The 26,644-nt window shown below is 40.2% G+C and overlaps 2 protein-coding genes and 1 long non-coding RNA gene across 6 annotated transcripts in view; 2 read left to right on the top strand and 1 right to left on the bottom strand.

Annotated features, from left to right (window-relative positions):
• LOC106938417 (uncharacterized) overlaps positions 1-2,023 on the top strand; it is a 9,958-nt gene extending 7,935 nt beyond the window's left edge. Inside the window, exon 2 of the long non-coding RNA XR_001422613.1 lies at positions 547-2,023. This is a non-coding gene — a long non-coding RNA (uncharacterized LOC106938417). The remainder of the gene's footprint in view (positions 1-546) is intronic.
• cbarpb (CACN subunit beta associated regulatory protein b) overlaps positions 1-9,063 on the bottom strand; it is a 24,150-nt gene extending 15,087 nt beyond the window's left edge. Inside the window, exons 1-4 of one of the 3 annotated variants that reach the window (XM_015020454.1) lie at positions 8,927-9,063; positions 7,198-7,645; positions 6,562-6,634; positions 2,689-2,840 (exon numbers count right to left, since the gene is read on the bottom strand). In XM_015020454.1, coding sequence (XP_014875940.1) covers positions 2,689-2,840; positions 6,562-6,609 — 200 coding nt within the window. In that variant the 5' untranslated portion in view covers positions 6,610-6,634; positions 7,198-7,645; positions 8,927-9,063. The remainder of the gene's footprint in view (positions 1-2,688; positions 2,841-6,561; positions 6,635-7,197; positions 7,646-8,926) is intronic. The other 2 variants (XM_015020455.1, XM_015020457.1) reach the window with 2 other exon arrangements.
• Positions 9,064-10,056: 993 nt separating this feature from the next.
• Positions 10,057-16,763, top strand: atp5f1d (ATP synthase F1 subunit delta). Of its 2 annotated transcripts, none has more exons than XM_015020458.1 (5): positions 10,057-10,295; positions 11,483-11,636; positions 13,119-13,207; positions 16,415-16,539; positions 16,627-16,763. In XM_015020458.1, exons 1-4 carry the CDS (start codon positions 10,179-10,181, stop codon positions 16,535-16,537), a joined length of 483 nt encoding a protein of 160 aa, XP_014875944.1. In that variant the 5' UTR covers positions 10,057-10,178; the 3' UTR covers positions 16,538-16,539; positions 16,627-16,763. The 2 variants fall into 2 exon arrangements, with proteins under 2 accessions (XP_014875944.1, XP_014875945.1); XM_015020459.1 differs by having other exon boundaries at positions 16,415-16,540; positions 16,632-16,763.
• Positions 16,764-26,644: the final 9,881 nt, after the last annotated feature.

Raw genomic sequence — 26,644 nt, 5'->3', positions numbered from 1 at the left:
CGAAGTACTTGTACTTCGTTAATTCCCACCACTGGTGGTTACGCTAAGTGAAAGCCTAACTTTTACCAAAAAGAACATGACTTTGTTGCCTCGTTAGATTCTAAATGCACTTTTTAGGTTGCAGGTTAAACTCATATTAAATTCCATCAATACGACAGAACTCCTACACCTGCTCACCAGTTCCTCGACGTTCTTTCTCAACAAGTTTATTACACATTTGGGATATTTTCTTAAAACCCCTCTCTGTTTTATCACCCTTATTAGGTGCTGATCCTCTATAGTGCCTCCTAAATCCCAGGCAGAGGATTTGCTTGATGAGATGAGAGGGAAAAAAAAGAAAAAAAGAAAGAAAGCGAAAGCTCTCCCCAGTCATTTTCCTCCATTTTATTTCACCGTGCAGGGCTGAAAGCTGCATGCATGTGCTTGTGTGGGTGTGAAGTGACTGGAGGGACATCTCCATCCACCCAGATCTGTGCTTTTCCTTGTCTTTCATTTCCTCTGTGGCTCCTGCTTTGCCGTACAAGTGTGATTTGGTGACTTCGATAGGCGTGCGTGCGTGTGCGTGCATGTGCGCGTGTGTGCATGCGTGTGTGTGTGTGTGGAGTCTCTGCACAGTGCTGGGTTGAGACGCAACATTAATCACCGCCGATGGCTGCTATGAAATCTCATTACCCTCATCATTTGTACCAGTCGGCCCGATTCTCGTTTTCACGCCTCGGCCTGAGCGCTCGCTGTTTATCTGCACCTAGAGCTCTCGTGTGCTCGTGTGTACGAGGGTTGTGCATGTGCTGCCGTTAGACGGAGCCACAGAATCCGAGGGGTGAGAGGATGGCGGGGGATGGGGGTGTGGGGGACGGAGGGAGGGCTCAGCCATTTCTGCAGTGAATAAACACAGACGATTCGCAGATAAATAGCCGTGAATACTGAAAGTGCCTCCAACAAGGTGTTTTCATAACAGCACCACAGGAGGTCCTGACATTCAAGGCAGCAGCCATGTAGAATGAGCGAGCACGCTGCGCTGTCATGCTTTAACATGCTTACACGTCTCTGTAGGCTGCCAATCCTGCGAGCAACAACAATCCAGCAATGAAAGCATATAAGTAAATGTTTTCTTTTTTATTTTTAGTATTATTTGCACTGCAGAGACTGTGAAAAGTTTACACACCCCTGATCTGATATTGGAAAATTACATCTTTTTTTTTTTTTTTTTTACATTTAGCATGACGTCTGTTCTGTAATATTTAGCCAAAGCACTATTTTATTAGAAGAAAAAGTAAAAATAAATAAATAAAACTTACTGTGATAACCTGGTAGCATAAGTAGCCACATTTTAAGCAAACATGCTGATTGAGTTTCATTGCCAGTTCAACTTTGCCAATATTTTCCAAATCTACCCGACTGTTGGGAAATCTCCTGTTCACAGTCTTCCATGAGTGAGCTGGGAGACCTTCTGCCAGATTTGGTTTTGGAAATTTTGGCTACAATTTTCTCAATTTGTTGAGTTGCGTTCGAGCTGTGACTCAGTGTGATGCCGGATAAAGACATTCCTCTTCATACTCATGTATTGAACAGTCACCTACAAGCTCAGGGTCAAAACTAACTAGAATTAAGAGGTGAAGATAATTTCATGACATAAACACCCCATTTCGAACTGAGCAACAACAACAACAGAAATAATTCAGATCATCAGTCTACAGAGGGTCTGGTGTTCTTTAGGTGATGCATAGTGTTATTTTTTCAATGTCAAACATACCTTGTAGAAAAGTCTTGGTTTTGCCTTCTCCTGACTGATACCTTTGAACATTAGATCCCTTTTATTTTATTTTTTTCAACCTCTCTGAATACGATGGTGTAGTCAAAGGATGCAAATGAGTATCTAATAAGACTAAATATTGCAGTCCAAACCAAAGGTCCAAAAAAGTGTTTGTCTAACGATTCCTGTTTTATTTTCCTCTCCAAACTGTTTTGTTTTCCAGTTGAATTTGTTTGAATTGTACAGTATTTATGTCACATTAAAAAAAAACAAAAATAAATAAAAAAGTTTTGAAATGATTTCACGCAATCATGCCTTTTTTCATTGAGAATCTGCTGTATGTCTCACTTGCTGCTTGTTTCACACATGAGTCTTGTTACATCCATTCTGCAATTACGATCAGCTCCACAATGAATCTATGCATAATAGGACTTACGCCAGACTCTCCTTTAGCAACAGCAGACTGTCAAGAACCTCCCATGCACATGGATTTGTAGCCTAACCTGCGGTTTTGAATTGAATTTTAGGGAGTTTTTATGTGCAGCAGAGCATCGTAGTAGGTTTGAGGGGGATTGGTAGGTAGATAACCGAGACATTTGACAATAACAAAAAATATCAGAACGAAAATCAATACAATGACCCTTTCCTACAGCTTCAACATCAGCAGCTGACTTCAATCAGCCTCGCTGAAACACGGTCAACAAAAAGTGAGCACCGAGGGGCTTTATGAGGTTACCATTTATTACTGTGATCTTATTAGATTACACAGCTGCTGCTTTTATCATGTTCTCTGCTTTTATCAGTTAAGTCTGTCGGTCTCATGTCGTTTCAAGGTTTATATAACTTCAGACGAGGGGACTTAAGCAAACGGCTGAGCGACAAATAAATACACGGTGGATCCGCCGTAGGTCTACTGCGTTGTTTCGACGCCGCACCTGTCACAGAGGCGCCCTCCTCGGCAGCAGCAGCGGCGGCAAACGATGAGGAAGACAGAGATGCTGACCAGCGTTCCTACCAGAAAGGCAGAGAGGATCACCAGGAGGAGCACGTGGCCATCCGGCTGCTCCTCAGGCTCAAGTGGGATCTCCTGAGGTAAAAACACAAAAAAAAAGGTACGGAGATGTTAAAATGACATGTTTGCCTTTTATAGGGTTAGACAATGCTTCTTGTCTGAAACAAAAACAACTTTAGGGGGAAAAAGTCTATGTTTTCAGTAAAGTCACGCGTTAGCAAGCGCAGCAGCTTGTGAATCCTTGCTGTTGCCGGTTAAAATTGTGTCGATTCATATTTTTCAGCATCACGGGTCTTTGTAGCAAACTGTCGCTTTAGGCCTGTACGTTGCTTTTTGGGGTTTTTAAACAGATTGCACTTGGTGTTTGGACTGATAAGCTGCTAGGGGCTTGAGGAGCTCTTCCACTATGAGGCAACATGATACCGACAAAAAATAAAATAAAAATAGCCGTTCTAGAGTATTATCGCATAAAAACTTTAAATGACACAACATAATTTCTTTGGCTTAAACCAGAAAATCAACAGATGTTCCTACTGTTGCTTAAATAATATTAGGGCATATTGATTATAACAGGTATAATAATGTTACATATGACAGTTGTTTTTTTTTTTTTTGGGTGGGTCGTTATCTTCACATTATTTTTTTTTATCAACGTTATTTTGTGCACACCATCAGGGAACAAAACCTACAGCTCTTCCTGCTTCGAGCACTGACAGTGCGCCATTCAGATTAATGAAAAGAAAATTAGTGTCACATTAAAACGGTTACAAAAGACGAGTTTCATCATCTGGAGAACATTGCCAGAGCGCAGCTCCGGCACAAAAAAGGCGAGATTCTTCTAAAATGCAGAAGAGGAGCAGAAAGAGAGCTCACCTCGAGCTGGCATTTAAAAACTCTGCTCAGGCTGCTTGTGTATTTTAGTATTATAGGGAGGTGTTTTATAGTTTACTGAAGGTTTTAATATGTTATAGGTCTGACCTACTACTTTTAGAAGCCCTCTAGGCTTCTGATGTCTTCAGAGAAAGTTCCTCTCTGACTGCTTATAATTAAATCTGAAACTCACAGTGAGTCGTCATTCGTTACATACAGACATTTTGGAACAACTTTCCCACAGACCTGGGCAGAGCTTTAGAGTGCTTATGTCTTTAAAAGCAATTTAAAGACTTTTTATCCTTGCTTTTGGTTATAGTTTTGTAATTATGTTTAGTGTATTGCAGTAGTTGATTACATTTTAGCTTACTGGATGATTATTCGGCTCTATTGCATTTTTAATTTGAATTCACTGCCTTTGCCTCATGAAAAAAAAAATATATATTTTTTTAGAATGCCATTGTTTGTATATAGATTATCCTTTTGCAATGTCCTATAAGCAGTGTTCTGTAAGCAGTGCATATTTTTATATGCAAAAGATAACTTTCTGGATGTTCTCTGGAATAACTGAACTCGTTTCACCCACCAAAGCTAAACTATGCTTTCATATTTTAGCTAGCCAGCTAGGAGCAACCGTGTAGCTTTGCTATTTTCTGCAAAGTAAGCTAGAAGGTGACAAACAGATGCTAACCTTCAACTTGGACAAAACTGTTTACTTTGCAACGTGATAAGCTTTAACAATAGAGCCGATTTATGGCTGCTTCCCACATAACAGCAGCACCATGCAGTTTGAAAGATTGATTTTTAAGCCCACCGGTTGGTTGGCTTGCATAAACTAAATCTATGTATACAACTCTCTGAATGATCAATAAAGTCCAGGAACTATTAACCTGTCTAAGATTCACATTAGCAATGGGAGAAGAAGGAGTACAGCTGAGGGCGTAGTCCACACACGAGCAGCACAGGTGGATGCCGCAATCAGAAGTTTTTTTTTGTTGTTTGTTTGTTTGTTTCAAACATGTTTAAAGAAGGAAGACAAAACACTTCCAGTTTAAACCCGAAATCATTGTGGTGTTTTAATTACTTTCCTCAGTGGACTGCACTAAAACCGGAGTTCTCTATGCCACACTCAATGTCTGGATAAGTGCAGTAAAATACTTTAATACAGATGTCCAAATGTGCCCATAAAAAGCAGAGACATCATAAAACCGATACATTTTTCAAATACTCAGCACTCATGCTGAATTCTGAAGTCTAAAGGACACACAAGATCTAAAGTAAGAACAGTCAGAGTGTAGATAAAGCAAAGCTGCATGCGCTAAAGAATCTACCAAGACAAGTTAGCCACTAAGGTTGTTTTTCGCATCTTATGCAACATTTCCTCTTTGTCAGTAAGTTGCTCAGCACAGCTCTGAGGTTTAATGTCCCCAGAATCATGACAAAGTAAGAGAAATGTGAAGAAAAAAAAATAATTAATTACTCCTGTATTGTTCTTGTGGTATTCTGCAGAAAGCCGCAGCATAAAGTAGGTCGTTACTTCAGCAGTTATGAGAAAGACTTCCCAACATGATTATAGGTCACAGCTAATAAAAAACTGAAATTCAGTTTCTCGGAAAATTTACGAAACAATTCATTATTATTATTATTATTTTTTTCTTTTAACAGAAATGCATGAACTCAGTATGTGCACTCAATATTCGGTCGGGAGCTCTTTTGCATAAATTGCAGAAGTGGTACCTTTGGCAGTATACGGGCAGGCATTAAGTTCTGCTAGAAAATGAAATCTACCATTTCATTTCAAGAGCTTCTACTAAGGAGAGGGAAGCATGAATGCAATAAACTTTCCTGGTAGATGGCTAAAGGTGAGAAAACCTCAGTGAACCAACACCAGCAGATAACATGGCTTTCTAAACGATCACTGACTGTGGAAACGTCACACTGGACCTAAAGAAACTATGATTCTGAGGCTCGCCGCTCTTCTTCCGGACTGTGGGGCATTGGGAATGCTCCCACGGTAGAATGACAAATTTTCTTTCATCTGAAAATTGGACTTTGGACCGCCGAGCAACAGTTCACACATTTTCCTTTATAGCCGAGGTGAGATGCTTATGTCACTGACTCTGGTTCAGGAAATGCAACAGCTGTAGCTCAGGCCCTGGATACTGTATGTCTGAGTGTGGTGGCCCTTGAAGTGCTGACTGGAGCTTAAATCTATTTCTTGTCAATCTCAAGTTTCTTTTGCACCGTACTTTTTCCTTCCCAATAAAATTCTTGTCTTCTGTCTCCCTTATCATTTGTTTATGCTATAACATGACTATTAAATAACATTTTTGTATGAAAGACGCCGGTCTATTGATTTTATGTAATATTCAAAACGGACTTTAGTTGTTTTTATTATTATTATTATTATTATTATTATTATTATTATTATTATTATTATTATTATTATTAATTACCTATGTCAGCATTCTTTAAAAATGAACAGAAAGAATTGTCAAAATGTACCACTGGGTGTGCAGATAAATTACTTAAGGGTTTCAATTTTTGATTTAGAAAACAAAAGTCTCACTTTTTAAATGATGTTTTCATTATTGAGGTCCACCTGTGTAAACATGGCAGACTTCTGCATATCAGACTGACAATCTTTGAGCTCCGCAATAGACAACACAACAAGTGTTGATGTCTACTACCCTCTGACGTCACGCCATAATTTCTCTGCAAAGGGAAATTAAAGCTGAGATTAGATCAGAGATTTAATTATACCAGACCCAGGTCAGGATGTTCTCTATTAGCCAGTCAATCGACCAGAAGAGAATATGAGGGGAAAGTATGGCTCTGGTGGTGATCTGCACGCAACACACACACGCACACACACGCATTTAACAGGAAGTTTGAAAACAAAGTCAGTGGTGAAAAGCAGACTTACTGTGGAGTTTTCTGGTAGGATGTTCCAGACGGTAGACTTATTGCTCATGGTCCTGGCCAGCTAAAGAGTCCCCCTGAGAGACAACACAAGCACACAAAAGCACAAAGGAAGCGCCTGTCACTGGAGCCGTTTATCAAATCACAAAGTTAGTCACCAAATGTGCTGTTTTGTCCAGGGGAATAAACCCAGGCATGTCAGCCAAGGGCAAGCTGACAGAATGGTGTTCATTAGCTCCCTAGAACGTAACTGGGTGCTATAATTTGTTGGTTTTAAGGGCAGCTGAAAGCGAAATCTATCCTGGAAACTAGAGGGACACTGCAAGAAAAAAAAGGGGGACAGAATCGGCTAAATATCTGGGTTTTCGGAAATGCCCAGGCATTGAAATGGCTTTTGCAAATTGAAGCATTAACTCCTCGGCTGTACGCCACCACGCATAGTTGTGGATCAGCCTGACAACTGGATCTATTCCCCCGTATATCCTCTCGCACAACAGATAGAAACATCAGTTCTTTCAGCACTGCTGCCTTGTATTTGCTCTTCCAGATCACACCCTTTAATACTGCTACTGCTGCATCAAACACCCACACATATATACACACACACACACACACACACACGTACAGATGAAGCTACTCACCAGCGAGGAAGAAGCAACATGCCAGCAGCATTCAGCTCTTCTTGCTTGCCAGTCAATCACTGCAGCACTCAACTTCAGCAACACAAGCTTTAATCTGTTACCTAGTTCCCATCTGACTTCCATACACTTGTAAGCCATCTAAGAAAGAATGGTTTGCTTTGCAGTATATTGCTGCACCACATCCTGCTTTCTGCCAGCCCAGTGATCTTACCCTGATGGAGGGCAGCGCGCAGCAGCAGCAGCAGCAGCAGCAACAGCAGCAGCAGCAGCAGCTCTGGATTTGTGTGTGTGTGTGTGCGTGTGAGTGAGTGAGTTAGGCTGTATAGCTCAGGACTCTCCTCCTCAGCTCCCTTGCTGCATCCTCAGCCGACTGAGCCAGAGCAGCAGTGCTTCCCCCTCAGGACCGGCCCGCTGGCCTTGGAGCAACGGGACGAAAGCGCTGCATGGCTGGCAACAGGCAAACAAATAAGAGAATTATTATGTTATTACACTATTGACATGATTCAGTTACCCGCATTCAACAAATACAGTAAGATCGTTTTGAAGATTTATTTTATTTCTCCTAACTTAGTGGAGGGTTGGAACTGGTTCAGCTCTGGCTATGATTGGCTAATTAAATACTAAAAAAAAAAAATGTTGTTTTATTATTATTTATGTGCAATAAATGAATGAGAAGTAATAACTTGCTCTTTTTAATCTATCACGCACCTACCAACAGCAAGTATTGTTGATACTTTTCCTAGTTTAATAACAAACACAAAGATTAAGGATATAGACTTTGATGTGAAAATTAGAGCAACTGTATTTTTTTATTTCTTTTCTTTTTTATAGCCCTGGTTGTCGAAGCAGAAATTGCGATTGGTTGAAGCCTAAATCTTCCGGCCAATGAAAAATTGGTATATCGGACAAGAAACTGATGATTGGTGCATCACCGTGTGAAGGAACGAAAACTGCTTTAAGAGCAGGATGATAACGATAACAGTAACTTTCGTCACTTGGTCTAAATGGTTACATGAAAATTATAGATATTCACTAGTGCAGAATCTGGTGGAGCTGTGATAAACGTGAGCTGTGACACGAGTTTGCAAAAGAACTGTCAGGTTTCGCCGTGTTGTTAAGCCCTGGAAATAGCCTCTGCTGACTAGCAGCCAAAGCAGATGGTGAGACACGGGTGACCCAGCAATGCCGTATCCTTTCACGCTTAAAATCTCAATTCCTACCAGCTGCATTACCGGTATCACACAGCGCAGCTTTCACAGCGCGTTTAGATTTTGTTCCGTCTTTTAGCGCCAATTATCTTCACGCCTCCAACAAAGTAAGAAACATATATAGCACCAAGATTTGAAGGAGGGGGGGGGGAATACATAAAAATGCTCGATTTCTTTGTGGAGAAAAACTGATTGAGGTTTTTTTTTCTTCTTCTTCTGATTTTCATTTCTGAAAGAATGCAGACTGATCCCGTGTGTTTTTGCTTTGAAAATGAATGGAAAACATCAATTTGTGTAAAACATACAAAATAATAATAATAAAAAAATGCACAATGGATGCAGCGAGGCATCTTGATATTTCACTGGCGCCTTTGATTTTTATCTGTCCGGCGTTTGGCAAAGCTTGAGCGAAGGCAGCGGCACGGCTCACGATCTAAACTGGCTGCACACACACATAAACACACACACACGCACGCACACACACACAGACACACACAAAGCGGCTACGGGCACCACTCACCTACTCGACCAGCCTGGTCCATACGGGAGGTGGAGGGGTCGAAGGCAGCAACACAAAACACTCCTGTGAGCACTTCAATGTGTTCTTTATAAAGCTAAAAAAAAAGTATTTATGAATGAAACGCCACCGTTTGGGACACGCCCACCGCCCCGTCAGAGGCGCACCACGTGACGTAGGGAGTGAGGTAACTGGAGTGAGGGATGAAGGATCTCTCAAATTATCCCGAAGCGCATCACAGCTGGAGCACAGCCAGAGGAAAGCCTGGGAGGCTGAACTATATGTAGAACAGTATATTTAACACACCTTATTCATAGCGAAGGAATTGTTGCTATTCTTTTTTCTTTTTTTTTCTTTTTTTTATCCCCTTTCATTTGTTTTACACATGTAAGCAAAGCCTTTAGATTATTTGGAACAATAAGATAAAAGTATGACTTTTTTTCCCCTCATTTTAGTAAATCAAATCATGCTCCAATATCTGCCAACTCAACCATGTTTCTTAATTATAAAACAATAACCTTGTGGGTCCATGGTTTGCATTGTCAACAAAGGAATTCTGGCGCCATCTCCTGGCAGCGACAGGCTATGATTTTACTGTGTCCATAATGGCTTTTGGGTTGAGGATCTCTGCAGGTTCTTCAGTTACCGCAGGGCTTCTTAGTTCCTTTATTTGACCGGTCGATTTAAATGGATATGCCTGACTCTTGGTAGATTCGCTGTTGCAAATTAATATGCATTTCATTTGCAATATATAATGCAAATGAAATATATATTGCAAATATATAAACATTGTTCTTTTACTCTGTGAACTACTGACAACATGTCTTCAAAATTCCAAGCAAACATTTAGTATGTATTTACAGAAAATGAGAAATGGTCAAAATAACAAAAAAGATGCAATGCTTTCATACCTCAAGTAATGCAAAGAAAACAAGTTCATATTAATTTAGAAACAACAATACTAATGTTTTACTTCAGGAAGGGTCGGGAAATCAATATTTGGTGGAATGACTATGAGGTTTTCAACGGGGTTCAGTACAGTGGTCTCTTAATTTTGTTTTTCCAGAGCTAAATATTGTTTTTGAGGAATTTAAGAAACTACACTACCCAACGTTCTTTGCGTCTTTGCGCGAGCACAAAGCCTTATGGGTAACCCGAAACGTCCTTGTCCTTGCGCACATCGACTGCCTTCACGCCTGGGCCGGGGATTTTCTTGTCATTCACCTGTACTTGAATAGAATAAAAACTTCCAAACATGATGGCTGCCAGGTTTCTCCGCCGTGCTCTCCCTGCGTTGAGGCAAGCTCGCTCCTACGCTGAAGCCGCCTCCGGTGTCCCGCATATGTCCTTCACTTTCGCCTCTCCGACACAGGTATTGCTTGTCGATATTAGCGAGGCTCAAGGCCTAGCTTAGCCTGTCTGCTATTTACAGCACTTTTTTGCAGTTAAAACGCATTGTCGCCGGTTGCTAACCTGTATGTCCTTGGTGGTGTGCAGATTTGAGCAATTGGACACGTTTGTTGCCATTGCATCAGATGTAGAATACGTCAAAAACACAGCTTAGGTCAAAGTTAGCATTGTGATGGGGATAGCTTCGATAGCTAACCTGGCTGTCATTCAGTGGCTTTAGTCAGTTCTGTGTCATTTGTCTTTAAAAAATATCACTGAAGAACCCTTTCTATTAATTTAACCAACTTATTTTTTTTACCTGTTTTCCCCCCAAAAATGTTGACCCTAAATACTTATCTTTATTTCACTGATGTGATTAACCTTAACCTACATAAAAAAAATGCTTATTGATAAACCGTAACCTTGAAGTTCATATATATATATATATATATATATATATATATATATATACAGTTTTTTTTTGACTTAGCTTGAAGTTAGAATGTAAAAAAAAATGCATTAACATTGTTTTACATTTAAATCTCGTTCTGAAGTGTGATTGTGCTCAATCTCTTACAGTTTGATTTGGGAAATCAAATCAGAATCTACTCGTATAATTAAAACATTTGTTAATAGGACTTTACGCTTGACAAAGTTAAGCTCATATTGCTGATTTTCGATATGTCAAAAAAGGAAAAAAAACGTAATTCTCTGCATAGGATTTAAAGTAGTCTTCAAACCAGTTGTGTTTATTTGACACTTACGATTTGTTTGTACTTTTCTTTAGTGTTTTTCCTTTTCTTCATTATAAGCCTCTTACTAAGAAGGAAGGGAATCACTGAGATCTAAGATCTCTTCTTCAGGAGTGTCCTGGCCAGATGGGCAGCAGCACAAAAGACGGTTTCAAAACGCTTGACATGCAGCAACCGAGACACTAAAGATAAGACTAAAATTGCCATAAATGTCTAAAAATGAGATCAAACTTGGCAAAAGCATCTGCAATCTGGTGTGGATGATTTCAGGAGAAACAGAGGTAGACATAAAAAAAATAGAGATCACAAATAATAAAAGGTAAATAATAGTAAATAATACGGTATTGTGGAAAAAAAATAAAAAATAAAACATCTGACAGAAACAAATGTTGTTTTATATGTGCGTCTTCTCTCCCAGGTGTTCTTCCAAGAGGCCAGTGTGAGACAGGTTGACGTCCCCACACTTACCGGTGCGTTCGGTATCCTCCCGGCTCACGTGCCCACCCTGCAGGTGCTCAGGCCCGGTGTCGTCACAGTCTTTAATGACGACGGCTCCTCTGCCAAATACTTTGGTAAGATCTTACTCTGTTGCTATTACACAAGCACTGTTGTCTGTATCATAAACATGTACATCAAACTGTGGCAAAACGTGGAATTTGATTACAATGTTAGGAACGTACTTAGGGATTTATATTTAAACCCCAAATTTAAGCAGTTTGAATTTAAATGAACAAATGTGCATTTCAAAACTGTGATATTCCACTGTCAATATGTTGCATGCATAAATCTGGGTTAGCATATCTAAAGCCTGTCCACAGTAAAAATGTTAACGTTTTAAAAAACGATTTGTCCTCTCACAGATTGCCTCTAGTATTTTCTTTCTCACTTAAATTTTTCAAGTCATCAAACTAATTTTAATACCTGAAAAGAGTAGCTTGCATATGTACAGTCTTATATACTCGCTTTATTTATTCATTAAAAATGGCTTTCAAAAACATTTATATAATAATTTAATCGAAAAGTCAGAGGACTTTTTTTTTTTTTTAAGGTTTTGTTGGCTCTAGTGGCCTTTATTTTAAAGTAGTTTGACAGGAAAGAGGACAATGAGAAAGGGGGGGAAGACATGCGGCAAATGTCACCAGGCCGGGAATCGAACCTGCGACCACCGGCATGAAGACTAAGGCCTCAATACATTGGTTGTGCTTTGCCCCTGCGCCTCCACAGCACCCCCAATAAGACAGAGGGCTTAGTTTATCATCATAATTTTTGCAATCAAAGAACACATTTCTGGAGAAGAGTGAAGCTTAACAGTCTGCTCCTAAGGAGTTTAGTTTATAAGCACTGCCACAATAAATGTGTCTCTAACTTATTTACAATTGACATGAATATTAGGAGCTGGTTGTTGTGAAAAAGAGTCATATTTTATAATAATCTTTTTTACTTTATTGGTTAAAAAAACTGATTGTAGACACACTGTCCCACCAAATGTTCCATTTTATTGAAAACATTTGGTGGGACAGTGTGTCTACCATCAACCATTAATAAAGGTCATTGGTGGTGTAGCAAGGACCGCACTAGCCCCACTAGTTCCACTAAATTTGATTGACATGTACACCAGACCTTGACAGATGCACAATTTCAATATAAGACAAACATGAATTGTGGTTGTTGTTTCTGTCCATCCGTGATATGTGTGAAAACTGACCACCGCTGGTTTGATGACGTCTCAAAGCCTTAAGATCTTCACTATCCCTCTCCGGACAGATGCTTGTCAAAAACGCATAACCAAAACAAATCTGTTCATTGCAATTACCTTGTCCTGGCATGGCATCTTACATTTACATTTCACTGTAAACTTTTATATGTCTTTTGCACTGAGTACTATGCTAATTGAATCATGGAAAAGCAAAAACTTTGTGAGCATTGTGTAGGAATCCTGTTAAACTCCATTAGACCACATGCCTTTGGGCATGTACTGCTCTTTTTATCATGCACACATCTAGAATCACACATTTATAAGTGCTTACAAAAAGACACTGTGTATGTTTTTGCAGTGAGTAGCGGGTCAGTGACGGTCAATGCTGATTCTTCAGTGCAGCTGCTTGCTGAGGAGGCTGTTCCCCTGGACCAGCTGGACGTAGCAGTGAGTATAAACTCTGCCGTATTGCTCACCTGTGCTGTGAGGTGTTAATTAAATTAATACACTAGATTTAAAAACTATTTTCTCTGCTATTCTGCAATTCCACCTCAGTTTATTCCACTTTGCGTGCCTTGTTATGCCCATTATGGCACATTTCTCTAAAGTTTTTTCACTTAACATTTTGTATTTATGTCTGCGCTCAATAAATCTTTACGGTTACAACATACTAGCTCACATCTCATTCACAGCTTACTTCTTGTCATAGAGGCAACTGGAAAAAGACATGATTTTACAATTAAAGCTAAATGTTTAATGAGCATTTTGCAGTTGATTTTAGAAGCTCAGACACATATATTGTCTGAAGTTTGTTGGATTTTCCGGGTAACATTTAGGTAATGGCAGTTTTCAAAATGCCAACATAAATCAAGTCAAAACGTATGGCTTCTGTTTATCAAATTAAATTGTTAGGCGTTTTATATAACAATTTAGGCATTCTTTTGGTGGTCAGTAAATTTTTACCAGAGTTAGAAGATTAATGGAATAAGAATAAGGAAGTTGGTTAGGAAAAATCAAAATTTGGCAATTTCTAATGTCAAATTTGCCGACATTTGAAAACTAATGTCAGGAAATTTGACAACAACAAAAAAAAAACCTGGAAGTTTGTGTGTAAATTGAATATTTAGTGCTTTTAAAGCTACCAAAACCCACAAAATGCCATGAGGAGAGTTTGCTGTGTTGTGCCATCGGTTACTCATTCACAATTGGCATCAATTGGGTCAGCTTTTTTTTTTTCCTTTACATCAATTGTTCTGTCCTCTTGAGCTCTTTGTAAAAGGTCATCTGTCCCTGCAGTCTCAGATCATGTGCGTTCTGCTCTGAAAGGACTTCTCTGTCGACTTAAAGTTTGAAACGGTGCTTCTGTTGCTGAGAGCAGCTCTGCAATACTCTGCTGTTAACTTGTTGGCGTACACTGGGCTGGATGAAAAACGGCACCAAATGATGTAGTGCAAGTTTAGCCCAAGCAGAAGAGGTGCAGTTTGAAAGACGCAGATCTTCAGACGTGGCTTCGTAGCGCTTGTGCCTCCCGAAAGTCTGGAATTGACGGAAATTTGCTGCATCGCAGTCAAAGGTTCTGAGCTCGAGTAAAATCCAGTTTTGTTTGTATGTTTGTGAAAATGAAAACAAATGTTTAATTGTGCCTTATTTTACATGAGCACATATTTTGAATTATGTCAAAGATCACAACAAGGAACAAATGAAGTCGGTGATGTAAGGTCTGAAATCTGTCTTTAACATACGTTAAGATTAAAACAAAAAAAGTCTAAATAACCATATAAGTGTGACGTTTCAATCTATATCCTGCTGTCACATTCCCTCCTTTCTAAACTAGCTGTGTGAAAGATGCATCAATTCTTTACGTACCAAGATCTTTCAAGACTCTTGCAGTATTATAATTTGAAAATATCAAATTGAAAGTATTAATTATGATATCATTTTATTGAAAACTGCAGTAAAACAAAAGCAATCTGTTTATTAAATGCATTAAAACTTAACTCTCACCATTGCGCAGCAACAATGTTCCTGGCTTCAAAACTGCTAAAATATGACATCTCACTGTTGCTACAGCATCAAAGCGTTTTGAGTGAAAGATGAATTAAAGGAAATAATCTTCTAATTCCTTTTTTTTCCTGTTGTTTTTAAACCACTACCTCCATCAAGAAAGCTGCAGCACATTCAAAATCTGAACCAGCAAGTTAGACTTCAAACACAACTGGAAATGCGTCTTGTCCAGAAAAGGCCTAATTGGAGCCTCTCTAAATAACAAAATCAATATATTTTGTAAAACCAGAAAACGCCGTCGAGGTCAGTCGGTCCGTTTGAAAGGGATGAAGATCTGACACAGGAAGTTGAACTCGTGAGCTTTCGTGGAGCAGTAAGCTCCATGTTTAGTCATTTGCTTACTGTCACTAGCTGCGTTTCCATTACAAATGAGCACAAAACGTTGATGTTCCTGTAATGTCGAAAAACACAATTTCTCAAATGCAGTGTCTCCATTAAATAAGAGAGGCAATTAAAGACGCACGTGAATAAGTTTGTTTACCCGATAAGCCATTAAGAAAACACGCCATCGTCCTCCTACACCTTCCTGTCGTCGTCTTTGTACTTTCCATCAGCACCAACATCTGGTTGTTGATCACACGACTTGTGTGATGCGAAAAGTGTTTCTGTTGCAGTTTTGCGAAATACACTAATGTCTATACGACTGAAAAGCCATAAATAAGTGGTCCGTTTCCATTTCTTTATGAAAATAAAGCAAATTTACTTCCATACTTCCAGTTGGTGCAATTTTAGGGTCAATAAAATTGCAGCTGCTGCCTTTCTGTTAGACTGTTTAAGCCGTAGGAGCTGTGAGATGTCATATTTTAGCGGGTTTTGAAACCGGGAAGCTTGTTACCATGCCACTCCCTGGCACACTGGATTCATTCACACAAAGGGAACAATATAAGTGATCCTATTAGTAAATGGAAAACCTGTTTAATAGCCCACATTGTGGTTAAGCCAGACATGTGTTAATGTTAATGGCATCACTTCATACAACTCCTGTTTTTTTTTTTTTTTTAAATAAAGTTCTCATTTAAAGTGTAATCAGTTGGTTTCCTCTTGAGGGAGGCGTCTCTGACTGACTTTGTATTTCGACTTTCACAGATGACCAAATCTCTTTGATATTAATGTGATGGCGTGTGTCTGAGGAGGAGACCCGCAGCACTGAGGCCGATGTCACAGTTTATCAGTTCAAGCCGTCAAAGCCGCTGGCTCCCCTTTAAAGTATACGTCCAGTATGTTTAGTCGCAAACTCTACAAAGGAGGGGAGCTTTTTATGCTTTCTAAGTTGTTCTTTAAGCAATAGCAATTGGCTTAATTTCCCTCTAACTCTAATTAGCTTACATAATTAGCTTTTCCAACCTGATGATTATCCATCTGACCAGTCTGGAGGTGAAACCCAGATTAATGTCGGCCACGATAATGGTGGGGCGTGTTATTATCCACTCATCATAGAGTTGTCAGTCTCTCGCTCTGGGCAGCGTTACAGTCTGTCAGCTTGACTCTGTCGCAGTAAATGAGTTATTTTTTTTATCTTTTTTTTATTTTATTTTCCCCCCCCCCCCCCCCCCCCCCCCTTTTTTTTTTTTTTCTTCCATTCATTTTCAGGCAGCTAAGGCCAACCTTGAAAAAGCCCAGTCCGAATTGGCCGGTGCAGCTGATGAGGCAAGAAGGGCAGAAGTTCAGATCAACATAGAAGCCAACGAGGCCATCGTCAAGGCTCTGGAGTAGACGGTACAACTTCTCAGCTCCTTTTAGCAATTTTGAGTGAAAAAGCAGAACATTTGACACATTACTGTGTTTTTGTTCTCTCTTTTGGTTTCAGATAACCTGTTGCTCGGATGAAAATGTTCTGTCTTCTCGGGATTCCAGCTCAGACCTGTCAGCGTCCAGAAAATACCATTCTTTCTTTGTACAGTGAATGAAGTTAACAATAAATTTATTTGGAGTTACTTTGTGAAGTGTTTCCTAAATCTGTTATTTTGATGCTCAAAGTGCGCCGTTGTTTCAGATTATCTGTTTGTACAATTCATTTACGTCCTTTTATCACAATCACTTGCAGTTTTCCGTGCAGCTGCAGTTACTACCACTTGATGGCAGCAGAGAGTAATTAACCTTATTTAAGCTGACCCATTTTTTTTGTTCGTCATGACAAATGAAACATCCGTCACTAAAGTTAGGATGATACAATTCCTAAATGTCGTCAGTAAACCCCCAAACTTGGGAATTTTCTCATTTCTTCAGTTCTGGGATCCGGTATCAACTGCTGCTACTGCATTGTGACTTATCATAGGGAAATGTGTGGGTTAGCATTACTTGGAATCCTGTGTCCCAAAAAAACTGAGCTGGCAGTGCCCACATCTGAGAGATAACAAAAAGCATCAGCGATGAGGCCAGTAAAATGTCTCCACGGTCTGTTCTGTGGAAAACGGAGCTTCACGCTTGGTTTGCAACCACAGCGTCCAGCTCTCGTTCACTCTGAGGCTGTGACCTCAATCACGTGCTGAATTGTTGTTCACAGAACAAGAACCACAAACCTTTCTAAAAACACAACAGCCATAGTAAGTGCAAGAAAGGTTGATTTCTTTTGTTGTTGTGTTTTGATCTCTAAAAGAGCTCTGAGGCCCTAATAGAAAATATGTATTTATGGTTATAGTATACTTTGTATTCGCCTGTGCTTGATGTTGGTTAGGGTTGTGTTGGTCTACTACATAAAATCCAATTAAAACAAATTGAAGTTTGTGGTTGTAGCGTAACAAAATTTAGATAAAAGTGTGGAAAGCCTTGCAAAACACACTCTGCGGTGTAACTGCTGCACATTCATTTGAAACTATTTTCGGATTTAGCTTTAATCCATTTTAATCAGAAAAAGTGAGGCACAGAAGGGAACCCAAGTGAGTAACGCAGTTGGATTTAAAAAAAAAAAAGCAGTGGTCGACACCTTTCACATCCTTCTCTCTGTTCTTCTTTCTAATCTGTCATCAAAACCTCACTCCAACTGAAAACATTCATAAAGAGTGCACACTCATCCTCGCGCATCGGTTTTTCACAATGCACGACACGTAGCATTTTGGAGAAAAACGGTTGATTTTATATATATATATATGACTCAGAGAATCACCATCAATCCAGATTTATTTTGAGGGAAGGTGAAACCAAATAGTTTGTTTTTTTTTGTTTTTTTTATCTGATTCTTCATCAAAAAGTGGTCTTGTGTTTTCCACAAGAGTGACCGGCTCTCGCTTTGCGTGTAAAACTCCAAAACTCCGCTGGATGTTTGTGGAAAATAAAGACTCTGAAATTGAGGAAGTTTTTTTTTTTTTTTTTTTTTTTTTTTAAGGTTGTGGCTTTTCCAGTGCAGATTGCCTATGGATGTATTTTTAGTCAACGGGATAGATGTGAGGCGAGGGCAAGGTGTGCTTTTTAAAATTTTTCCTTGTCTTTTTGTCTTCCTCAGACGCACATCCAGATTAAGTGAATGTCTCATAAATGGGCTTTCAGACCTGAGAGTCTAAGTGCTGCACGGCAGCAAAAAGCATCCCGCTTTATAACCGCTGCACATTGATAATAGGGGATGAGTATTGAGTGAGAGCCCTTACTGGAGAGCCATTTCGAGTTGAGTAAGGGCCTGGGATAATAAGTCACCGTCTATACCCCATGTACTGTAATTAAAAGACTGTACCGTCTGCACCCGGGAGTGAATAACATCATCCAGGCTATGACAGTCCACGGAGTCATGTTTGAGTGGTACTCGATAACGAAGCGAGTCACAGCTTTGGGAAAGCGTAGCGTGGCACGTTTATTAAATAAACCATATGGGGAATACAGGAGACCAGCCCATGCGAGTCATTTTATGTACAATGATGTCACCTCAAAAACAGACATGAAAGAGCTTTTTTTTTTTTTTTTGCCCTTCAGTTTAAAGATATGTGTTTTGAAAAGTGGTTTGTGTTAATTAAAAGCCGTATTGTAGCATTTAATCAAATGTGCTACTTGGAATGCTTTCCAATATCGGGATCAAATAATGACGTGAAGAACTCAATTATAAAAAGCTTTTAAGTCTACTGCTCCTGGTATAAAACGGTGAAAGTGCACTTTGATAACTTAAAATTAGGGTACTTCTATGTTAAGGAAGTACTTAAGGGATTGTTTTGGTTTCACTTGATGCATGTTCTCAAACTGTTCTGCTTTATTTCAATGTAACTTTCAAAAATGTGCTAGATGGGTTCATGTTAGTTTGGCAATGTTACCATTGTTGCTAGAGAAAGCTTAGTTATTTGAAGTGAACTTTCTTCCTGCCAATCTTAGCTCAGTAGTTTCAGTTGCATCTTACACCGAAGTCTGAAGACATAAAAGTGTAAAATTTACAGAAAAATTTTCGAAACGCTAAAAAAAAAAGTGTCTTTCATCGATGGCTTAGAGTTTCCCAGCATTAGTTTGATTAGGTTCAACATCAGTAATCTGCAAACCTTTTTTTATTTTTTATTTTTCTTGCTGCATAACACAAATTGCGTTTGAGCTTAAGGTCACAAACTGATGACTGGACTTTTTCCTTCAGGATTTTCTTATAGCGAGTAGGATTCAACGCTCCACTGACTGATGTTGAATTGCCCTGGTCCTGAAGCAGGGAACCTGCACCACACTGTCACACTACCTCCAACACGGTTGATTGAATCATGAACCCCAACCTTAAGGAAGGCCTTCAGTGCTTTATGTGCTGTTCTGTTTTTTGTTTTTTATAAGACTTCCTGGAGCAACTCCTCAGCTGTTCTTGAAATTCTTTAGAGCAACCTGCTGCATTCCTTTTGAGATCTTTCACCTACTTTATGACGCGAGACGTGCTTAGTTTATGTAGCAGCTTAATGAGACACGGCAATTGCCGTTGAAACTATCAGAAAATGTGAATAAATACAGTTTACACAGCGTCGTTACTTATTTTTTTTCCAAATAGTGACAGCTCGATTTGAGTATTTTTTTTTCCCTCAGTAAATGATTTTTGTAACAGAATTAATTCTGATGCATGTGTATCGCTACACCACTGTGAATACAAATGTGTAGCCCTCTGATAACCAATGTCTCTGTCATCCAGTTCACAACAACTGACTAAAAAAAAAAAGTGAAGCAATACCTTCGACAACTAACAGACAGGAAATTGACATTTGGCTTTGATCAACAGTTTTCAGTTCTCTAATGGAAATGACATCCTCTGAAGCAGAGAACAAAGAAAATCACGGAAAGGGTTGATACCAGCGTGGTCGAGCTTTCTGCAGGGATGCAGAGAGGCAATAAAATTAATCACAAAGCCGATAGAACCGAGGCATAAGATTTTTATTATATGTGGGTAAGGGCTGGAATGTGACACGTCCTCGTTATGAGACAGCGTAACATTTTCCTGTGTCTCTTCGGGGCATTTTCATGCAGGCTTTAGTCACCAGCGTGTATGGATCGGAGGCGAGCAGACCGACTTTAACCTCCCCAGCCTTGAAATGCAGATCAGAGTCTCTGACTGGACGCTCGAACCAAAAGTCCTCTTCATCGCTTTTACATCAGTGCTCTCGTTCTGCTCGCGAACATCATTGGACGCGCTTCACGCACACTCACACTGACATTTCACACTTGGTGTTAATGATAATTCAAGCAGCTGACATCAGTCGGCGACACGTGGATTTATCAGTCACAATAGGAAGAAATAAAATCGTGTAATGATTGAATAGAAGGGTTGCAGGGCAAAAACAAAAAAAAAATAAAACGAGAGAGGGACAGATGACACATTAACTGACATGCTGTGACTCATAAAGAAGTGCTACATGTGCATACCATAAAAAATAGAAGACTGCACATTTGGATTTCTTTTTAGTGGAAGTGAATGTAATGTTTTTATGGGATGTATGAGCAGGAAACAGAACAATGGACTGGTGCATCTGTTTTTCTGTCTCGTCCTGTTTGGAGGCTGTACCCTGTAAACATCGATGCAGTCTTGGCGCCCTAGATAATATATGCATTACACTTTTACAGGAAAAAAAAAATTATAAGACAGTTTAAGGTAAACGGATGCCGAAATATGCACTCAAATCAGTCTATGCGTATCCTATATAGTCGTATTACAACGCAGTATAACTTGGTTCGTAATTCATATGGGTAAAATATTATCTAAGGAAGGCCAACTGAGAACATTGAGTTACAGGCATCTATAATTGTGGGCAATTCATAAATGGAGAGCAGTCGGGAAAAATAGCAGGTGGAGAAAACTGGGTATATCCTCCAGCAGCGTCAGCCTATAGCATCATCACTAAGAATAAGTGAATCCACTCTATGAGCTTTAACAAAAAGTTAAAGTCTTAAATGTAGACAGGGTGCCTTTCTTATTGACTAAAACCGGGAGCTGGTTCCACAGGAGAGGAGTCTGCTAACTAAAAGATCTGCATCCCGTTCTACGTTTACAAGCTAGGGACTGCCAGTGAGTGCTCTGTTCAACCAGTGTGCTTTCTATTGGGTACATATGGAAAAATTACATTGATAATTTGTGACGAAGCTTAATTATTTTAATGATTTTAAGTTCTAGTTGGGATTCAACCTCTAGCCAAAGACAAAACGTGATTTATCTACAATCTTTTTTTTTTTTTTTAATTCTCGCTAACACTCTCACCGGTATTCATACCCATCAAACGTTTCCCCACATCAAGTTGGAACCAAAAACCTTATTGAAGTTTGTCATTTTGTGTGATAGACAAATGTTAGATAAATGACAAATGGTTTTCAAAAACATTTCACAAATATCTAAAAAAAAAAAAAGTGACGTATTTGTTTTCCATTCCCTCTACCCCATCGCCCCTAAATAAAATCCAGTGCAGTTGATTGGTTTGGGATCTAATTATACTATCCCAACCTTGAGACATGGGTGTAACAGCATCTGTTAGAAGCAGCAAAATACTTGAGACTGGACCGGAGGTTCAGCTTTCCGCAAGATAGCAACCCCAAACATACAGTCTGTGCTGCAATGGAATGCTTTAGATCAAATTTAGTTCAATCACAGTCATATGTTTGACTGAACCAGTTAATGCTCAGATTGAAATCTAGCTACAAACCTAAGACGAGACCTACTCAAAGCAAATGTTCACACACGTCTCCTGTCCAATTTGAATGAATCTGGAGAAGAACTGGCAAAAGGAGGACATACCCTTCCCTAGACATGAAGCTGTAGAAAAAAGTGAATGGTGGTTCTAACACAAAAAAAACAAAACGTTTGTCGTAACCTTACAAAAAACATGAAAAGAAAAAAAAAAGGGTTGTGAATAAGTTTAGCAAAGGACTGTGCATTCCCATAGCAGGTGGCAAGCTACAGGATATTAGGAGTGCCTGATGTGTGAAGGCAAATAAGAGACCTGGAGAGGAACGAAGAGGAAATTAAAGGTCTGGAAAATTTAAATGCTCTCAGCAACGAGCCAGTTATGACTTTGAGGACTGCAATTTTCCACAAGCCGGAGTGTTCCGAAATTACACATAGGATCCGTCGTGCATAATTATCTGCCTTCGAAATTTTATTATACCGTAGATGTCGGTGTGGCTTAGCCGCCATAAACGCATTCCTTCGGATGGCTTTCTTGCGCGCAGAAATCTTTTCACCTGCGAGAAACGATCAAGCGCGTCCAAGTTTGCATGAAAGGCGGTTTTAGAGAGAAAGAGAGGCATCCAGGGAGCGGAGCTGATTGAAGTGCTGACCTTTTGGTGGGACCGTGCAAAGTGGGGGCCTGCAGACTCTCAGTCAGCTGTCAGATACTGCATCCAGCCTGGTTGTGGGAGTAGGGGCCCTGACACCAGCCTCCCACCACTCTGCCCTGTTTGTGTCATCCATCTCTGCATTCTTCCAGCCTTCCATTCCACATTAACACCCACCCATCCACCTGCCAGAGACGAAGAGCCAGGCAGCGCCGCAAAAAACCACTCAGCCAGACACAAACATCCACACACACAAAACAAAAACAGATTTTAACCTGTGCCAGCTAGGTAACGTTTCTCCTACAAATAGCAGTGTGGGCATTTGGGAGAGAAATCGCAAAGCCGCAAACAGCCTGCTGTAGGGGTGAGATAATCAGCTTTGTGGTAGCAGCAAATGGCCCCCTGAGTGGCAAGGCAGGTAATCACTGCACTGAGTGCTTCTGTGGGAGAGGAGGAAAGTGCTTTTTTCCATCCTTTCCATGCGAGTGTCTGGGCATATTCGCTCCGAAAATGAGCAGCCGACTCAAACGCGCACAGTTATAAAAGAACTCCAAATGGGTAGCCGGTTGCAAGCGCCGTGGCACATAAGCTGTCAGCTGTACAAGAAAAAGAGGTTTTCTTTTCTTTTTATATATATATATATATATCCTCAGAATACGTTTGTTTAACCATGAAACAGAAAATGACAATAAAAGAAGGAAAACTTCAGGCAATTCCCTGTTCCCCAAAAGCATCCCAGGTTGGGAATGCTTACGTGAAACATTGAAGCCACACATCTTGCTTGAATCGACATCAGAGTTTGTTTTTTTTTTTCCTCATGTCCTTAATGTGTTTCTCATTAAGCGGTCCCTTGATGAACTCAACCGGGTTACTCATTACTGATAAACAACACACACTTTTTAATTCCTTTTACTGCTAATGTAATGTGACATGAAGATTTAGGTTTTTTGTTTTTTTTCGTGTGACATTGCAAAAGCATTGCGTTCTCACGCAATAAGTATCGCATTCCCAATAAGCTAGCAAACACATCCTGGTCTAATCGGAGGTGAATAGTTTTGCTTGGGGCATTTAATTTGCATTCTTGCACGTGGTAAGGTGGGCCGACGCTAGGCTACCTTTGGCCGAGATAAATGTGAACAAAATGTTATTTCTCCGGATGTTCCTGATGATGAGCGTTGATGTTCCAGCTAGACGTCCTGCAGCGGTGCGCATCGGCAGGGTGGAACCTGTCATCAGCGTACAGTATGTACAGTGCCACTTTAGGAAGTGTGAATATTTGTGTCGGGTCCAAAAGGTGAGGATGGAGAGCTCTTTGAAACTGTGTCAAAGGTCGAGCGACGCATAGGATATTTGTTCTGTTCAAGGAAATGAGAGGGGAGAAGCTTGGCCTTTTGTGACCTCAGCAACACTATTCACAGATCTATATTTAGCTATGAGGCCAACGAAGAGGCACTTTCAGGCTATACGTCTCATTTGTCCTAAGTCATCAACAAAGCAGAAAGCACATGCATTAGTGCTTTCCACAGGGTGTCATTGGAGCCACTTCTGTGCAGAAAGATTGATAATATACAGGAATAATTCTGTCGTTCATCTCAATAAATGATAATATCGTTGGAAAAATTTCTATATTGGAGCTCTTAATTTTGATGTTTATAGCTAACACATTATTAAAAACCCAAAACTCTGTTTTTAAGAAAATTACAATATCATCAACAAAGGGATTTTGTCCCGGTCTACATAGTCAAGGATAAGACTGATGATCCCACTGAAGATAGTCTCTGTAATCCTCCGAAAAGACTGGTAACTGCGTTACACATTTTTCAAAGCATCAACATTAATGTGTGCATAAACAATTTGTTGTTGATTTTAAGATTTCAGTCACAGCAGTACAATCTTCTTCAAGTTTTTATTAGCTGTTCACCATAATCATCTAAATTAACTCTTGAGAAATATCACTGTGTGAGGAATCGGTTTCAACACAGTCCTCCCGAGGCTATTTCCGTGCCTTTTCCTAACACACTTTTTCCTTCCTCTCAACTTTCCATCAGTTTGCTTGGATGCATCACTTTGTGAGCAGCTGGATTCTTTACCGTGACCTTTTTGTCTCCTCCATAATTGGTGGCAAATATTTAAACTCCTCTCTTTGATATTGTGTAAAACTAAAAATTTGAGAAAAACTAAGCTTCAAAATGGACTTTTTTTTTTTTTTCTCTGTGTGCCATCAATTTCTACATTTACCTTATTGAACTGAATCGCTAAGTGAACAGATGCGGCTGTGCACGCGATGGACCGTAAAATCAGGCAGATCGTCCACAAGGATGAGAGAGACGGTTGACTTTGACAACTAACGCGGGTTTTATGTAGATCGAGAGGAACCTGAAGGCAATGCCCGACGTGATTTTGGCGGCTCTGTTGCCACGCGGTGACTGATTGCCAACCCACAGGAGGAACATTTGCCACGTGTGCCGCGGATTATGTAAGTGTCACAATGCAGCCCCCCTGCAAGGAAGGTGGTCGAGTGCTCGTGAAGCAAAGCAAACACAACCAGATAAATACGAGCGATCCCGGCGCAGACGACGCTTGGCTTTGTCCAAACAAGGCTAACATCTGTTTGCTCCAGATAAGCCAACCCTGTAGTGAATGTAGTTTTCCTCTCTCCCCCCGCCCCGTTCTTCTCAGTTCATATCCTTCAGTCCCATGTGATTTTTCCATCAGGCCCTGAGCGTTTTTTTTTTTTTTTTCCTTGCCTCCTGGGGCCGGGTCACGCGCCTTTTCCTACCGTCTGTCTTCAGCTGATCTGCTCCCCTTCCTTTTTTCCAAAACACATACTGAATGTGCCTGGGCACGAGATGACACATTTACGCATGAGTGCGAATATGCACACGCCCACTGTGCAGAAGCAGTCTCTTTATTTGTCCCTTTTTTTTTTTTTTTTTTTTTTAATTGCACGCTTAGTTAGCGCAGGTGACGGCCCTGTGGTGCGTTCTGTTGTACTCGTGCACGCGCCCAGTCACGCCAAAAAAAAAAAAAAGGGGAACTTGGGCAGCACGTAAATAACTCCAGAGCTGCACCTCCGGACTCTCTTCCTTCCTCTTGTGTCGAAACTTCTGTATCATTCAATCTCTTCTGCCACCTGGACTCTTTTGAAACTTTTCAACTGACTGAGAAATTCCTGCAATTTTTTTTTTTTTTTTTGCAGATTGTGCAAATTGTAAATATAGAAACAAATCTCAGAGAAAACTTTCAGAGTTTTCTTCTTCTTCATCTTTTGGAGAAGGACTTTCCGGACATACACGTCAAGCATTTTATGCTCGCACAAGTCGCAGTTTTGCAGAAGCAGAGCGTGGAACAAGTTAAAAGCTTTGCACTGTGACTTGTGACACCCCTCTTGACCTTTGCCATTCCAGTTAATCCTTTTTGTGCCGGCTGACGTTTGTTGCTGCACCCAGTGTGACTGAAAACTCTCCGTGGCTTCATGGTCACAAGCCTCTTTGGTGGGGCAACGTTGGAAAATATGCCAATAAGCTAGTTTCCACCCAGGACGCCCAAAGCCGGCAGAAATAGCTTCTTTGCCTCTGGCCTGGATTCCTCTGCTGATGTCCCTGAGTTGCTTGTGATGGATATAATTAGAGGAGAAAGTCACTAATGAGATGAAAACTGAAAAAGCCTAAAAAAAAACTATTTGTGATCAAGATTATATTTACACCTTTGCAACTGATCATATAAAAAAATATTTGATGTTATGAAATGTACATGTTTTCAGAAATGTTCAAATTTCTCTTGAGGGTGGAATTTCTTTCTAATACTTGTAAAATATTTCTGACATTTTTCTTGCAAATGAGGAAATAGCCGAGTGGATTCCAACCCCCCGCCCCCCGCCCTCCCCTGCTGTGTTCCTCTTTCAGCTCCACCTTCCTCCACCGTCTCGTTGCGTGAATCCTCGTCTAGAGTGTCCCTCCACCCTTGGATTTTCCGGGTTCTCTGCACTGACCGAGGCTTAAATAACCCATCATTGAATGATTGTGTGCAGTGTGAATTACTCCACAGAAATCCGTCGCTCATTTCCAGCCTCCAACTTACCAGCCACCTTGCAGAAGCATTCAGATCCCGTCAACATTTTTT

This window comes from Poecilia latipinna, unplaced genomic scaffold (assembly GCF_001443285.1).
Source record: "Poecilia latipinna isolate Pla-1442-1.1 unplaced genomic scaffold, P_latipinna-1.0 Scaffold2587, whole genome shotgun sequence".
Classification (NCBI taxonomy): Eukaryota; Metazoa; Chordata; class Actinopteri; order Cyprinodontiformes; family Poeciliidae; genus Poecilia; species Poecilia latipinna.
The sequence above is the reverse complement of the archived record's forward strand: the minus strand, read 5'-3'. Positions and strand labels throughout refer to the sequence as shown.